Source organism: Prosopis cineraria, unplaced genomic scaffold (assembly GCF_029017545.1).
Source record: "Prosopis cineraria cultivar Desert tree isolate PC_DT_omini unplaced genomic scaffold, ASM2901754v1 PC14, whole genome shotgun sequence".
NCBI lineage: Eukaryota > Viridiplantae > Streptophyta > Magnoliopsida > Fabales > Fabaceae > Prosopis > Prosopis cineraria.
In genome coordinates, this window is record NW_026555345.1 from 6515045 (window position 1) to 6531553 (window position 16509).

Here is a 16509-nt window from a genome sequence, read left to right on the forward strand (position 1 = left end):
AATATAAAAAAAAATTGTGAATATTTAAACAAAGCTTATAAATCATTTATTTTTAACAAGGATAATTTAATAATTTATATAAATTTATTAATAATAGAAAAGTCTCTAGAGACTTTAAGGGAATTATTGCATTTCAAGGGAATAAATTTTTATTTATACATTTTAAAGAGATTTTATTGTCATTTTCTCATATAATAATTATATTTAAAATTAAAAAAATTAAATTAAATTATTCCTATAATTAATAAAATAAATTTGTCTTGTAAAAATAAATATTGACTTTATGAAAAAAGTTGTTAAACTTGTAAATTTGAATAAATTCATGACAGAAATGTAAACTTTTATTATAAAAGTTTACCTCTATTAACAAATAGTCATTAAAATATAATTATAATTTAATTTAAATATATTTAAAATATAAATTATTGAAATTAAACCCATCTACATTGATAAACTATCATATACAAGATATAAAAATTTTAAAATAGGGAAACTTATTTTTTGTATTTTTGTTTTCTTTTTTATTAATGTTAATTTTTGCATTTCAATTTTTTTTTGAATCAAGTCTTATAATTTTTATGAACTAAATTTTTCATAGTATATTCTTACCTTGCTCAACTTTTAACAGGTTTATCTAAATTTGCATCTAATCCAAATTTATAAATTAGTTGACACAATTTTCTAAGTTAGAATCGTTAAAACTGTAAACTCAGAGGTAAATTTACGAGTTTAATCGAGTTTGTATCTAATATGATTTATGAGTGAATTGACATAATTTTATAGATTAAAAATATAAAAATATTAAATTCGTAGAGTCAACTTAAGGGTTTAACAACTATATTTATGAGGAATAATTTAAGAAAAATGTAATAAATGTTTCTTAAAATGTATAGTTTTGTTCATTAAAAAAAAAGAAAAAAACAGGGTAGTTTCTCTTATATTAAAAAAACGGAGGGATTAACAAATGAAAATTTTAGCTTTTCTGTAAAAAATTCAGCTGAAGCAAATTTTAATTTATATTGTAACTAATTTTTAAACCGAAGTTAATACTCATAAAATCTATTATTAGAACACATAAAGTCAGTTTAGACGGTAAAAGTGGGGCCATGCATGAGCAAAAGTAAGAACTCAAATGGCCTCTTGATGTAACAAAAGAATTATCATTAATTTTTTCATAAAATTATTATTAACTTTGATAATAAAATTTATTAAAGAATTAAATAAACTCATTTCACCTTTTTCTGAAAAAAAAATCTCGGCAGTTAAATATGATCAAACTCTAGCCTTTATAAAAGAAATTAAATTTTCATTCACCCCAAAAATAAAGGATTAAATTTATTCTCTATCTTCTCATTGGCAATAGATAAGAATAGAAATTTTGAAATACAATGATTAATATACTTCACAACTCTTTGACTTATATTAAGAACCATAATACTCTTCTAGAGTGTGAGTTGTAAGATAATTTAACAAAAAATAAAATTTCAATAATAGTACTTTTTTTAATATTACCCTTTAAATAAAAAAATTGAAATGATTGAAGTATAATGATTAAATAAATAAAATATATTTTTAAAAGTTTATATTTTTAATTAAAAAAAGTAAGATAGTAAATGACATTATTAAATTTTATTGATATGTGTAATCTTATTTAAATTACTTTATGATTTGGGACGGAATAAGAACTATAACATACTCTGATCCTTAATATAAGATAAAATTAATCAATTTCATGCTTATTAAAAAATGTTAGTTATATCATTAAAATTAAAATTGTAATACATACATACATATATATATATATATATATATATAACTTTCTAATTTTACCTTCTTTGCAATTCATAACAGTATTATAATAAATTATTATCCAGGAATTCAAATGGTGATAAATAAACAAGGATAAAATTTAAAAATAAAATTAATTACTCTAAATTTATCTTATGTTAAGAATAAAAAACTTTTAAAATTTACCTTACATTAATGATTGGAAGAAATAGATGTGTTGTTTCATCCTTATTTCTTGTCCTAATAGTGTATTATGATCAATTTTCTAGAAACTGCATTGAAATTGTCGTCATTCTCAAGTCAATGAGCAAGTCTTTCTGTTGCCAATCCAATTTGGATTTCTCTTTTTGCAATGACGCAATCCTTGGTGCGATCGGTTAAAATTAAAGGACTAAATAATAGCAATACCACAATACATGAAAGCCCTTTATTTTATCGACATTATTGCTTGCTTCTCTTCAGAGATAATAAATAGAGACGATGGGTTAGAATAGTGTGAGCATACAAAAGGAAAAATTTGAGAAAAGCACTGCTCTCTCTCTCTATCTCTCTCTCTCTCTCTCTCTCTCTGTGAAAACAATTAATATGAAGAAGGCTATTCTATTTGCTTTTCTCCTTTTGCTCTCTTCATTTCTCTCCCTCCATTCTTCCACTCATGCATGCTCGTGTATTATTTGGTAATAATTAAACTTGTTTTCCAGGGCTAAGCTTGTTGCCTCGATTTTCCTATTTTAATTTCTTCAATTAATCTCATTTTCCATGGCTAAGCTTGTTGCCTCGATTATTAGGATTTATTTATATGTATCAATTATTTTTGTTGGAATTAATTTAAACTGATGTATAATTATATGATAATGCAGAAAAGTCGGCAGTGACTGGGGGAACAGGAAATAAGAGTAAACCTGCAGTTCCATGTCCTCCTAATCAACCTTATACCAAATGCCTTGGACGACCAAAGTCGCCACCAAATACTTCATCCCCTGGAAGAAATTAATTAATTTTATGATGATGATGATGATGATGATAAATAGTGGTGAGCAGTGCTCACTGGTACTACGGGTAATAATTATTTGTAAAAAATGAGGAGTGACAGCATGAAAATTATGAGGATTGGAGAGGAAAAATGGGCAATAGAAAGTATAAGAACTCATAAACTTAACCCTTAGGATTTTGAATTAAGATATGTTGTTGGTTTAATATGAGGAATTGGTGCCTCTTGGCTTATTTATTATATAATTAATAATTAATAAATAAAGTCCCGCTTTGTACTTGTAATTTCATTGTCCATGTTTTTGTTTTATTTTTTTTTTTAAGTTACATCAATGACTACATACACCTTACTTTATGTTTGTCATTTGAGCTAGCGTTCGGCGAAATGTTTTGATTTTAATATAATTTCATGTTTCTTTGACAATTCAATAAGCAAAAGCATGTTTAAAAAAAGGTGAAGGAATGGTCTAAAACTTTACCACCTCCACAGACAGAAAGAAAAAGAATGCAAATAAGAGAAAGGAAACAATTTAGGAAGAATGGCAGTTAAGTCTCAAAAGAATGTATTAATGATAGTTAAGTATTTGATAAAATTTTTTATAAAATAAATTATAAATATTAATTCAAATGATTTTAAACAGAAATTTATGTTACAGTTTAAAAGTTATAGTCGATATTTAAATTTTTTTTGTTACAATTGAAACTTATGAATGTGTAATGATTTTGATCGATATTTTAGACTGATTTTTCAAAAAAAAAATTGTCAGAACTTAATTAATATTAATTTAGTATTTTAAGACCTAACATTTATTCTCCGAGCAATTTACTGGTCTACAGATTATGGAACATAAATTTTAATATTTAATTCTTAAATAGTCGATAAATATAATTCTCTTCTAAACTTCCATGCAACTCTTGAAAGTGCTAACAGACGCGCTTGGCCATGAAAAAATATGCAATTAATTTTTTAAAGCCTTTGTCCTTTTTAATAACACCTTGTTCAAAATTCTAAAATGTTTTATAAAAATATTTTCGCATGTACTCCTATTTAAGTATTTTTTTCCAACCCCTAATAAAAGATAATACCATCATAAAACATTTAATTAGGCGTGGACTTTGGGGGCAAAAAAGAAAAAAATATATTTAGACACAACTAACTTTCTTTTTCTGTGGTTTTAGCAAGTGGATACTTTCTCTATTTAGTCTATTTAGTATTATAAGACACTCCTTTTTTAAAAAAAAAAATTAGGTGCATCAAATGTACCACATCATTTATTCTCTCTCCAATAAAAATATACAAAGTCTCGTCGTGCTTTAATTTGCGCAAAGTCTTCTCATCCAAATCGAATTAAACTTTTTTTCGAGGCCTTCTTTCTCAAACCATTCATGCTTGAAACTTAACCCCACAGTTGGATCTCTGTGGACCAATTACTAACCAACACCACAGAACCTTGGCGCAGTCGTCCTTGGACTAAAGGTTCTGTTCTTCAGTAAAACAAAACATCAAATAATGGTCTAGGCCCACTTAGATGACATATAGCCCATATTGTATATTTGTCTCACAAAATAATTAAGATGGTTATTTTTCAGAACAATCACAATGTGTGTTGTTAGATTTTTTTTTAATGTGGGGTTTATGCAAAAAATAAAGGAGATTTTTTATGTGGGTACTATAATGATTCATGCTTATTTCACTGCAACCCAAATTTAATATTGAATAGTTATGAGGTTCTCGAGTCCAAATTTAATATTAAATCATGTTTATTTTACTCTACGTTGTCATCTAATAATTATAAACTTGATTATGGATTTACTACGACATCAGGTATATATCAATGCCGGTAAAAATACATGTTATAAAATCAGCAAAAATGACGCCAGCTGATAATCGATGCAAAGATCATTAAGTCATTTCAAATACTAGAAACTGCAAAGCAAATACGATAATTGATGCACTTATTCGATGCTAGAAAAAGAAACTTACGAAATACGATAAACTATATATACAAGGGAATTATTGTTGTACATATATATATTCCACCAAATACTTAAAACGCACTTTTTATAGCTTGGAACTTTCACAAATCTTTGCCCAGATACCATTCTTTGACTTAACAATCCTCTGCAACATTTTCAGAAGCAAGCTTGTTGATGATGGGAAGGCGCACTTCACGCATATCCTCTAAGGGAATTATATATTTTTTGCAAGGTGATCTCTGCTTCTTCTCTCATATTTATTTCTTCCTCACTCACTCGTTTCCATTTAAAGCGCTGAATCAACAACCCTAGAGTCGATCCCACTATTCTCTGAGCCAATCCTGCTCCTGGTCATGCTCGTCTTCCCAACCCAAATGCAATTAGCTTGTTTGCTTCTCCTTCTTTCTCAAACCTCTTTGGCTTGAAACTTGTAGGATCACTCCACACTTAAAGGATCTCTATGGATGGCCCAATCATTCATTAATACCATAGTGCCACGTGGAACGTTATATTTTCCTATAGTGCAGTCATTAAGCCCCACGTAGAACCAACAATGGTGCAGCAAGATGCAGCCGAAGTGTTTCATTCAATTCAATCTACCTATATCCTAAATTAGGTTTTTATATATAAACATAGTATATTTCATTAATTAATAAAAAAGGATCTCAAATTCAAAATTATAATTTAAATGAATGCATATAAGAAAAGAAAATACTTAACTGAAAATGTAAAAAGTAAATATTTTTATGATAAAAGATTAAATAAAAATTGAATGAAATAAATAATATAAAAAATTAAAACATGTCTCCTTGTTTTTTTTTTTTTTCACTCTTCAACAACATATGGAATTGGCCAAAAATCCAACAGAGTAACAAATAGATGAGATAAAAATACTTTAAAAAAACAGCTCCACTCATTCACCATCAAACACAGGGATGAAAGTAGGCTAAACTGCTATTAGAAGTTTTTAGGTTGGCCTACTTCAGGACAGGCATAGCCTAACCTATAAGCCTTATAAGCCAATTTATTTACATGTATATTATTATATATTATGTTATGTATACATAATATGTAATATATATTATTTAATTTAAAATTTTGAATATAATCAACTCCACCCCTTTTCTTCAACTCCTTCTCATTCTTTTTCTAGATCAAAACTCAAAAGCACTAGATGGTTCTTCCTTGACTATTTTCTTTTTTTTACTATATTTTGTATGATGAATTTATAATATACCGGTTTCACCATTTTCTTTTTTAATCAATATCATTTTTAGTTTATTGGTTATGTTTTTAATTAAATTGAACTTATGCATACATTGATTTCAATTTTGTTAGTGTTCTAGTTGATAAATCTTCTTGCTTATTATGTATTTTAGTTAGCAAATCAAGTTATATATATATATATATATAATTTTATAACTTATATGAGACCTTTAAAGCTTATTATATAAGCCTATTTAAAAGGCTCACTTTTAAATAGGTTTTTTAACAAGCTTTCAGGCCAAATTAGATTTTAGGTAATTTTAAATTTAAATTTTAAAAAAAATTTTATATAAGTTTCAAGTCAGGTTCAAGCTTTTGATCTAACTCAAGTTTATTTGGTTAAAGCTTGGGTGAATTTATTTTTAGCCTTGCGTACGAGCAATGGCGCACCACTTAGCCTTGCAATTACATTGAGCTTCCTCTCCCTCAACCCGATGACAACGATTTAGAAACAATATTCTTCAAACTAATAATGAGGCTTATTTTCAATATCAACGCATTTAATTAAGCATGTCTGATTAACTCTGCCTCTTTTCTCTGATTCATTGTCTCTGCTTGGTGACGTGGTCATTGGCCCTTGAGAATGAGCAAAAAAGATGTTCATTTCTTGTAATTGTGTCGTTTTCGTTGTCGATGTGTAGATGTAGATAGATGTTCCCAAGGATCTTGTCCGGAAGCACTGAATAGGTTCGGTGCTCATGCATTGTCACTGCTGATGAGATATCTTTCTGTACTGCTAAAATTTAAAATTTTTAATTAAGAAAATTACATTTAAATTTCACGTAACAGAATTTATTACTAAAAAGTTCTATAAAATCTATAATATTCTCAAATTTCAAATCATGCTTATTTACAATTTAATTAAACGTATTGACAATTGAAAAATAATTATTTACAACTTATAAAGAAAAATAACAAGTTGCAAATGCTCATTACTCAATTGTCAATGCTTATAATTAGTCAAGTTGTAAATGTACATGATTTATGAGTTAAGAGTATTTTTTTAAATTTTATGAAACATCTTGACAATAAATTGCCTTATATAAGACCTGGATGTACTTTTCTCTTTTTAATTTTATACTTCTTCCGTCTTAGAATATACTTTTTCTAATAAAAACTATAAGACATTTGTAAGTAAATCTCACCCTCAATAAAGTAGTTACTTGCCTTCAAACTAATACAATCTTTTCATGTTTACCCTAATATAATTGGGTATTTCACTTTAAAATAAATATAAAATAATTTATTTATTATGATCACTTTCAAAAAAAGCACATTAATTATACATTGAAATACTAAAAAATACATCACATTTTTTAGCATTTAATTTCTCAAAAAATGTCTTATATTTTTTAATGGAGAGAGTAATACATTTTTAAGACACTTTGACAAAAATAAAGTCTCATTAATGATATCTTTTTAATATTACTTTTCCTATATATTTTTCCTTTTTAAATGAAGGACATTTTTAAAAGTTTATACTTCCTCCAATTCTATTTATAGGACTGAGAGAATAGATTTTTTTAGCCCTATTTATAAGTCATAATCACAAGTTTTTCTTTTTTCCACCATTAAATGTTGAAGAGAGAAAATAGGTTGTTAAAATATGAATATTTAATAGGAAAAAAATGGAAAAATTATTTAATTTTTAGACAAATTTAATAATTTTTAAAGTTTTCCTTGAATTCAGTGAAACATATTGGAAGTAACTTATAAATAAGATCAGAGAAGTATTTTTTTTTGAAAAAATAAGGATGTAAAGTGTATTTAATAAGTTTTATTGATAAATGTAATTTTATTTAAAAGTGTCTTATAATATAAATTGATACAGAGGAAGTATTTATTAAAATTTTAATAATTTTTTTATCATTATTCACTAATGCGGATAGTCCGTATTTAATTTAAATGATCCAAATTTAGTATTAATTTTTTGATAATTTTTATAAATAGACAATCCAAATTTACTTTGAACAATTTAAATTTAAAATTTTTTACTATATAAATCCAAAGTATATTTGAATAGTCAACTTATAAAAATTATAAATAAAATTAAAATGAATTTAGATCATGTAAATTAAATATGTACTGTTAATAAGGGTGACAAACATATTGATGGGATATGGTTGTGATTTAATTAGTTTATTTCATATATTTAGTATTATTTTATTAGGATCATTTGAATAAGGATATTTAGGATGTCCATTGGATTGTTTAGGATTTAATTAGATTTTCTTATCAATATATTTTTTAGGATTTATTTTATATTTTATTTATTTTTAATAAAATAAGATATCTAGACTAATTATATATCTTATCGTCATCTTTTAAATTTAAATTTATTATTATTTTATTTTTTACAAGGCTCTATATATAGCCCTAGGGTTTTTTTATTTATATTCAGTTTGAGTATTGAATAATAAGAGTTCTTATTTTCTCGGCTTCCTCTCTTTCTTCTCCTCTCTCTTTCTCTCTCTTCCCCTCTCTCCCTTCTCATTTTACATCACATATTTATCAAAAAAAATTTATAATTTTTATTTTGATAAATATAAAATTGAAAACCTTAAACTTGGATTTGGATATAAGCACCAAATTGGATGCATTATAATAGCATACTTATCTTATCTATAAATCATTTTCAAACTATTTTATTGAAATTAACAAAAACCTTAAAACTCTATAAATTTTAAAAAATTTAAACTTATTCCTATTAAATATACATATTATAATAACATACTTTCTTTGATAAATAAATGTAGGGTAAAAGAAAAAAAGTATGGTAAAAATATAATAATGTGACTTGTAAATAAAGCAAAATAATTTTCTCCCCTTGCATTACAAATAGGGCTGGAAGGAGTATGTACTATCACGTGCTCATGTAGCCATGTTAACACACATTGGTCCTATTATCAATTAAAAATTTTTCAAATGCCCAATTCAAAAAATAAAAAAAATAAAATTAATTAAAAAAAATGTTTGTTGAAGCAAACGCTGCCACAGGGAGCGTTTGGTATGACAAACCCCTTGTGGAGACATTTACTAAAAACGCCTCCTTTGTTGAAGGCATTTTCCAGATGCTTGTTGTGGAGACTTTTATTTAGCGGAAAACATCCCTAACAGCGGCATTTATTTTGTGTTTCCAGCAAATTTTTATAAACGCCGTGAAAGTAATAATAACATTTGTTTTGGTGGCATCTCTGAAAAACGTTGAAAGCATCTCTAGGGACATTTTAAAAGCAAAGAAAAAACGCACCTAAAGCAATGTTTTTTTTTTTTTTTTGCAGTGAATGTCCATATGTAAACAATACAATTAATATCTGTTTATTATGCATAGTACATGTAGTTATGGGAAACGCGTTTTTTCACAAAAAAAAAACACACACACACACACACACACACACACACACACACACATTTGCATTTGGGATTTTTGAGCATGCAGTAACAATTCAGAATGCATGAGATCTTATATGTGATTTTTTCCATTTTAGGCGCCCTAAGTGTGATTCTCCCTGATTTTATGATATTGAAGATATTTGGTAGTGAAAGATTTTCTTAGATCCTAAACGAACGTATGTGTTATTTTCTTAGATCATATACAAACATTTTCACCTTGGCCACTTTTTATAATTGACTATTGTTGGCCATTTTATCGGCACAGGAATTCAAGTGGCCGGTTGCGGTAGTCCAGCCACTGGCGCAGTGGGTGATCTGACTGCCGGTGATGAAGCTCCGACACTGGTGATGACAGTGAGTTTGTTTTTTTAACGAATCGAGAACATTTTATTGATTGAATTGTGAGATTTAATTCCAATTGAGGATCTTGGACTCAAGTAAATGTTACATATTCATTTGGGCCTTGATGCAATTATTTCCTATGGGAGGATCCTGACTGAGATTATCCCCTTTTTTTTAAGCCCGTATACTTCTTGCTTTAAAAAAACGCTGCTGAGTTCACACACATATATGGAAAATACCTATAATACAATATAAGTACATAATAAACAATAAAGGTAAAGTGATTAAACTACAGAGAGAATAAATTTATACGAAATGTGAAAAAACAACTATATATAAGGGAATTATTGGTGTGCACATGTTCCCATTCGCTGAACGTAATACAAGTAGCTAGATTGTACCAAATACTGAAAGTGCGCCTTCTATAATATGGAACTTTCACATTAATCCCATGCTATGCCCAGATACCATTCCTTAGTTTAGCAATCCTCCGCAACATTTTGGGAAGAAAGCTTGTTGATGATTGGATGACGTGCTTTACACATAGCCTCTAAGGGAATCATTTTTGGCATGGTGATCCCTGCTCCTTCTCTCATATCTATTTGTTCCTCACTTACTCTTTTCCATTCAAAGCATTGAATCAACAATCCCAAAGTCAATCCCACTGTTCTCTGAGCCAACCCTGCTCCAGGACATGCTCGCCTTCCCAACCCAAATGGAATTAGCTTGCTTGCTTCTCCTTCCTTCTCAAACCTCTCTGGCTTGAAACTCGTCGGATCATCCCACAGTTGGGGATCTCTATGGATGGCCCAAGCATTCACTAATACCATAGTGCCACGTGGAACATTATATTTTCCTATAGTGCAGTCATTTGAAGCCTCGTGTGGAACCAACAATGGTGCAGTAGGATGCAGTCGAAGTGTTTCAGAGATTATGCTTTGCAGGTATGGTAGTTTTGGAATGTCTGGCTCGTCTATAAACCGTTCTTGCCCAATATGCGAGTCTATTTCTTTCTTTGCATTTTCCAATACATTAGGATTGTTTAGTAAACTAGACATTGCCCACTCTAAAGTTACAGCTGATGTTTCCGTGCCAGCAAAAAGCATATCCTATAAGTCAAAATCAGCAAAGTCAAACCAGTAAATACAAAGCTTTTTTCAAAACTTATGAGATTTTCTTTTTCACAGTTGTATTAGCTGTGTCGCAGTTTTCCCCCCAAATTCTTCCATCATTAACCTTAAATCCACAAATTTAACCAGAAAAAGTGGCAAAAACTAAGCATCCTAAAGCAACTTGAACATACAGGTTGCAAGCTCGTTATAAAGCAAAGTAATCAAAAGATATCTCACCACCCAAAAGGCAAAAATTTAAATTATTTTTACTCACCAAAGCGAGGCCTTTGATAATCTGATCCGTATAGTACTCAGGTTGTGATTCTTGGAGACTCAAAAGATGATCTATCATAGTATTGGCTCTCTGCTTTGCATTTCTATGCTCGTCAATGAGTCCTTGTAAGAAACCATCTATTCTCATAGCCAAACTCTCGAGCCTCCTCTCTAAGTCATCAAAGTCAAACAATCTCAGTATGGGCAAGAAGTCTCCAGGATTATTTGCCCCTCCTAAAGGCACTACTTCTTTTATCATCTCTCGAAACTTGCTTGCCTCTTCCACGTCCCTAACTTCATTGTCATCTCCCCAATACCTCTTTCCAGAAATCATTCTCATCATAGTGTTGAAGGTCATCTCTGAAAGCCTTGATGTCATCTCCACTTTCTCAAAATGGTTACATGAGCCTTGAGAAAGCTTCTGCACCAGACGCTTCATCTCGTCTCTGCGTATTTCCAAGAATTTGTTGAGACGGTGCGTGGAGAGCACCTCGAGCGCCGTGATGCGGCGAAGGTTTCGCCAGTGGTCGCCGTAGGGAGAAAAAACTACGGTGGTGCTGTTGTATGCAATATACTCACTGGCGAGAAACCGAGGCCGGTTCGCCAGGACAATGTCGTTTCTGGTGAAGCATTCTTGGACTGCGGACGGAGATGAGACGACGACCACGAGACGAGAGCCAAACCAAAGAGAAAAGATTTGGCCATAACGTTGGGAAATTTTGTGAAAGGCACGATGAAGTGGTTTTGTGAGCTGGTGGAGGTTGCCGATTATGGGAAGAGAAAATGGACCGGGTGGGATGTTTTTGAACTTTCTAGATTGATGAAGGAGCTTGAGAGTGAAGAAGAAAGCAAAAGAAACAAGTGGATAATAGAACATGAAGGAGCTCATGGTTTTTTATGCTTGTTGTTTGGAAGTGATTTGAGTCATTGGGACATATTGTTATGGTGCTATATATAGCCGCATTTGTTGCCTTTGAGCTTTGGTTGTCGAAATTTGAGTGAATAGAAGTTAATAAAAAAAGTCTCATATAGGATAAAATTAAATTTAATAATTAATGTAAAATAAAGAGAAATAACTCAAACTTAAACTTAATCTTTTGAGATATTGAATTAAGAAATGATGTCCTTTTATTAATATTATCTGTTTTTTCTCTTCGGCTTCTAGATAGTCACTCCCTACTCCTAATATAGGTAATGCTTTGATTAAAATCTTATATCCAAGAGATTATTTTCTTGAAAAGTTTAAGTCATTTCCTTATTAATTTGAAGTATAGTTTGTTTCATATAAATAGGTCTGGAGAGAGTATTTTAACAATGCTGCTCCTGATGAGTCAAAGGTTTCATTTAACTACATTGATATTCATCATGTTCGAACACCTCACACGGTGAACCAATTAAAAAAAAAAAACAGATTCTGTTAATGAGTCTTGAAGAAATCTTGAGCCCTATTATATATATTTCACCCTGAAATTTAAGGATTTTTTTTAGTTACTAAAATGAAATGAAAAATGAAATAGAATGAATTGATAAAAAATAAAATAAATTAAAATAAGGTCATGGTCTCATGGATTGATAGATGTGTGAATTATAAAATGAGGAGAGTAGAAGTAATAGAGATGTGAGAATGATCATTGACATGAAGTAGATCATCAATCTTTATTTCTATGTCCTTTCTATCACTTCATGAGTTCTAAGTATGAATACATAATTTTATTTAACTAGTTTATTTTATTCTCTATCAATTATTAAATCATTGCAATCCAGATACCCAGCTAAGAATCGAATTACAAATACTGTGTAGGCATCATATGAATATCTGGATGAGTGGGTGTTGAAATATACAGATTAACGCTAGCTTCAAATTTTGGCTTGGCTTGGCCAGGTAGCAATTGGCCCTTGAGAGTCAGCAAAAGATGTCTATTTCTTGTAATTGTGTCATCTTCGTTGTCGCTGCGTAATTGAATGTAGATAGATGTTTACAAGCATTTTGTCTCAAAACTGCATATGTAGCATCACGGGATCGCATTCCGTGCTCATATATAGGCGATGAGTAGGATGGCATTCTGATGACATTTGCACAGTTTAGATTTAAAATTTTTATTTTTATTTTGTATTTATTAAAATAAAAATTTATACATTTTTATAATAAATCTTTTTGTTATCAATTTAAATAGTTCATATTTAATATGGACATTATAAATTTAATATTATTTTTTTAGAATGTTTATAAACTTGCTATGGATATTTACTCTGTAGATTTAAAACACTTAACTTATAATTTTTTTAAAAAAATGTGAAAAGTGCCAGTCATGTGATTATTTTTATTTTAATAGTGTTTATCACCATAAAAATTTAAAAAAATTATAAAAAAAATTAAGGAAAAATTAATCTTTAAGTCTTTCAACTTTTAACTCACTTGTAACTCAGTCTTTCAACTATGACTCGCTACAACTCAATCTCTCAACTATAACTCACTGCAACTCAGTCCCTCAACTTTTGATTTACCTATAATTCGGTCCTTATTTTTTAATTTTTTTAAAAATTTTATCAAATAAGAAGAATAAAAAATGCTCATATATTATTTTAAAATATTCCCTTCTTATTCATTAATGTGAGATATAAGCTAATATGAAAAAAAAATTAACAAAGGTTAAGGGACTAATTTGTAAGTGATTCAAAAGTTGAAGGACTGAGTCATAGGCGAGTTATAGTTAAAGGATCGAGTCACAGCGAGTCATAATTGAGGAACTGAGTTATAAATAACTTAAAAGTTGGAGGACTAAAAGATTAATTTTTTCAAAAAAAATTAATATTAAAACTGGGCCATCAAAATAAATTTGTATAGTGAAGGTAGGCAGTATGTATGTAGTTTGACTTTATGATATTGATGATATTTGGGAGTTAAAGATTTTCTTAGATATCCTAAACAAACATGCATGTCTGAGATTTTCTTAATTAGATCATAAACAAACATTTTTAGCTCTGGCCTCTTTATTTAATTTTGTTGGCCATTTTGCTAGCACTAGAGTTCCGGAAGTTGGCGTCGCCAGCCCATTCATCGGCACGGCGGTGGCCTGCCAGTCCTCGACAGAGCTCCATTAACCAGGCCATGAGATTAATTCCAGTTGGGTATTTTGGGCCTACAGAGTATTTTATATTCATTTGGGCCTTGCATTAAGATTATCCCTTTATTTAGGTCGCTTTACTTCTTGCTTTTAAGAGAACATGCCGCCACGTTCACAAACTTATGGATAATAGTCTAATACATATAATATAATATAATTCTATCATAAACGATGAAGGCGAAGTAATTAAACTACATAGGAATTTGAAATACAAGAATTAAACTACAAAGAGTATAAATTCATACGAAACATGAAAAACAAACTATATATAAGGGAATTATTGGCTGGTGCGCGTATGTTCCCATTCGCTAACGGTAATACAAGTAGCTAGATTGTACCAAACACTGAAAGTGCACCTTTTATAGTTTTGAACTTTCACATTAGTCCCATGCGATGCCCAGATACCATTCCTTAGTTGTTTAGCAATCCTCTGCAACATTTTGGGAAGAAAGCTTGTTGATGATTGGATGACGTGCTTTACACATCGCCTCTAAGGGAATCATTTTGGGCATGGTGAGCCCTTCTCCTTCCCTCATATCTATTTCTTCCTCACTCACTCGTTCCCATTCAAAGCATTGAATCAACAATCCCAGAGTCAACCCCACTGTTCTCTGAGCCAATCCTGCTCCTGGACATGCTCGTCTTCCCACCCCAAATGGAATTAGCTTGCTTGCTTCTCCTTCCTTCTCAAACCTATCTGGCTTGAAACTTGTAGGATCGTCCCACAATTGGGGATCTCTATGGATGGCCCAAGCATTCACTAATACCATAGTGCCACGTGGAACATTGTATCCTCCAATTGTACAGTCATTTGAAGCCTCATGTGGGACCAACAATGGTGCAGCAGGATGCAGTCGGAGTGTTTCAGAAATTATGCTTTGCAGGTATGGTAGTTTTGAAATGTCTGGCTCGTCTACCAATCGGTCATTCCCAATATGTGTGTCTATTTCTTTCTTAGCCTTTTCCATTACTTTAGGATTGTTTAATAAACTTGACATTGCCCACTCTAAAGTCACAGCTGATGTTTCCGTTCCAGCCGTAAGCATAACCTACAATAGATACAAATTGTACAATCAATATTAGAATTGGACTGTGTGCCTTTTGTTTTAAAATAATTCTTTTTGTTATCTTTTTTATATAAATGTTTGACTGTGTACTTTATCCTGTCAAAGAAAAGAAATTTACATACCAAAACGAGGCCTTTAATAATTTGATCCGTGTAGTACTCAGGCTGTGATTCTTGGAGACTCAAAAGGTGATCGATCATAGTATTTGCTCTCTGCTTCGCATTTCGATGCTCCTCAATGAGTCCTTGCAAGAACCCATCTACTCTCTTGGCAAAACTCTTGAGCCTCCTTTCCAAGTGATCATAATCAAACAATCTCAGTATGGGCAAGAAGTCTCCAGGATTATTCGCCCCTCCTAGCTTCGCCAACTCTTTTATCACCTCCCTAAACTTTCTTGCCTCTTCCACGTCACCAAGTTCATTGTCGTCTCCCCAGTACCTCTTCCCTGAAATCATTCTCATTATACTGTTGAAGGTCATCCCTGAAAACCTCGATGTCATCTCCACTTTCGTAAACTCTTTACACGAGTCTTGAGCAAGCTTTTGCACGAGGCGCCTCATCTCGTCTCTTCGCATTTCCAAGAAATTGTTCAGACGATGTGTTGAGAGCACCTCCACCGTGGCGATGCGGCGGAGGTTGCGCCAGTGATCGCCGTAGGGAGAGAGCACCAAGGTGGTGCTGTTGTATGCAACATACTCACCGGTGAGAAAGTGGGGCCGGTTTGCCAGGACGATGTCGTTTTTGCTGAAGCATTCTTGGACTGCGGACGGAGATGAGACGACGACGACGAGGCGAGAGCCAAACCACAGAGAAACGATTTGGCCATAACGTTGAGAAATTCTGTGAAAGGCTTGATGAAGTGGTTTTTTGAGTTGGTGGATGTTGCCGAGTATGGGAAGAGAAGGTGGACCAGGCGGTATGTTTTTGAACTTTCTATTTCGGAGGAAGACACAGACAGTGACGAGGAAAGAAAGAGAAACAAGGAAATAATAGAACATGAAGGAGATCATGATTATTTGGTTCGTTTCTTTGTGGAGTATACTGATATGGATAGATTTGAGGCATGAACACATGTGTTGGTATGACATGATATATATACATAAATGGCGGCGGGTGTTACGTTTGATCTTACGTCTGGTGCGGCTAATGAGAGGTGTAAAGGGTCTCATTTCCCAC

At 31.0% G+C, this 16509-nt stretch overlaps 2 protein-coding genes across 2 annotated transcripts; both read right to left on the reverse strand.

The window, feature by feature from the left end:
• Window positions 1-9985: 9985 nt before the first annotated feature.
• LOC129293677 (cytochrome P450 81E8-like) lies at window positions 9986-12046 on the reverse strand. Its single transcript, XM_054931756.1, has 2 exons — window positions 11143-12046; window positions 9986-10865 (listed from the first exon to the last, which is right to left on the reverse strand). Exons 1-2 carry the CDS (start codon window positions 12028-12030, stop codon window positions 10236-10238), a joined length of 1518 nt encoding a protein of 505 aa, XP_054787731.1. The 5' UTR covers window positions 12031-12046; the 3' UTR covers window positions 9986-10235.
• A 2347-nt stretch (window positions 12047-14393) lies between these two features.
• Window positions 14394-16388, reverse strand: LOC129293195 (cytochrome P450 81E8-like). Its single transcript, XM_054931008.1, has 2 exons — window positions 15456-16388; window positions 14394-15315 (listed from the first exon to the last, which is right to left on the reverse strand). Exons 1-2 carry the CDS (start codon window positions 16341-16343, stop codon window positions 14686-14688), a joined length of 1518 nt encoding a protein of 505 aa, XP_054786983.1. The 5' UTR covers window positions 16344-16388; the 3' UTR covers window positions 14394-14685.
• Window positions 16389-16509: the final 121 nt, after the last annotated feature.

Coding starts and splice junctions, on each gene's coding strand:
- LOC129293677 (XM_054931756.1), bottom strand. CDS start 12,030: ATGAGCTCCTTCATGTTCTATTATCCACTTGTTTCTTTTGCTTTCTTC. Junction 10,866..11,142: donor TTATCAAAGGCCTCGCTTTG/GTGAGTAAAAAT, acceptor TTTGACTTATAG/GATATGCTTTTTGCTGGCAC.
- LOC129293195 (XM_054931008.1), bottom strand. CDS start 16,343: ATGATCTCCTTCATGTTCTATTATTTCCTTGTTTCTCTTTCTTTCCTC. Junction 15,316..15,455: donor TTATTAAAGGCCTCGTTTTG/GTATGTAAATTT, acceptor TATCTATTGTAG/GTTATGCTTACGGCTGGAAC.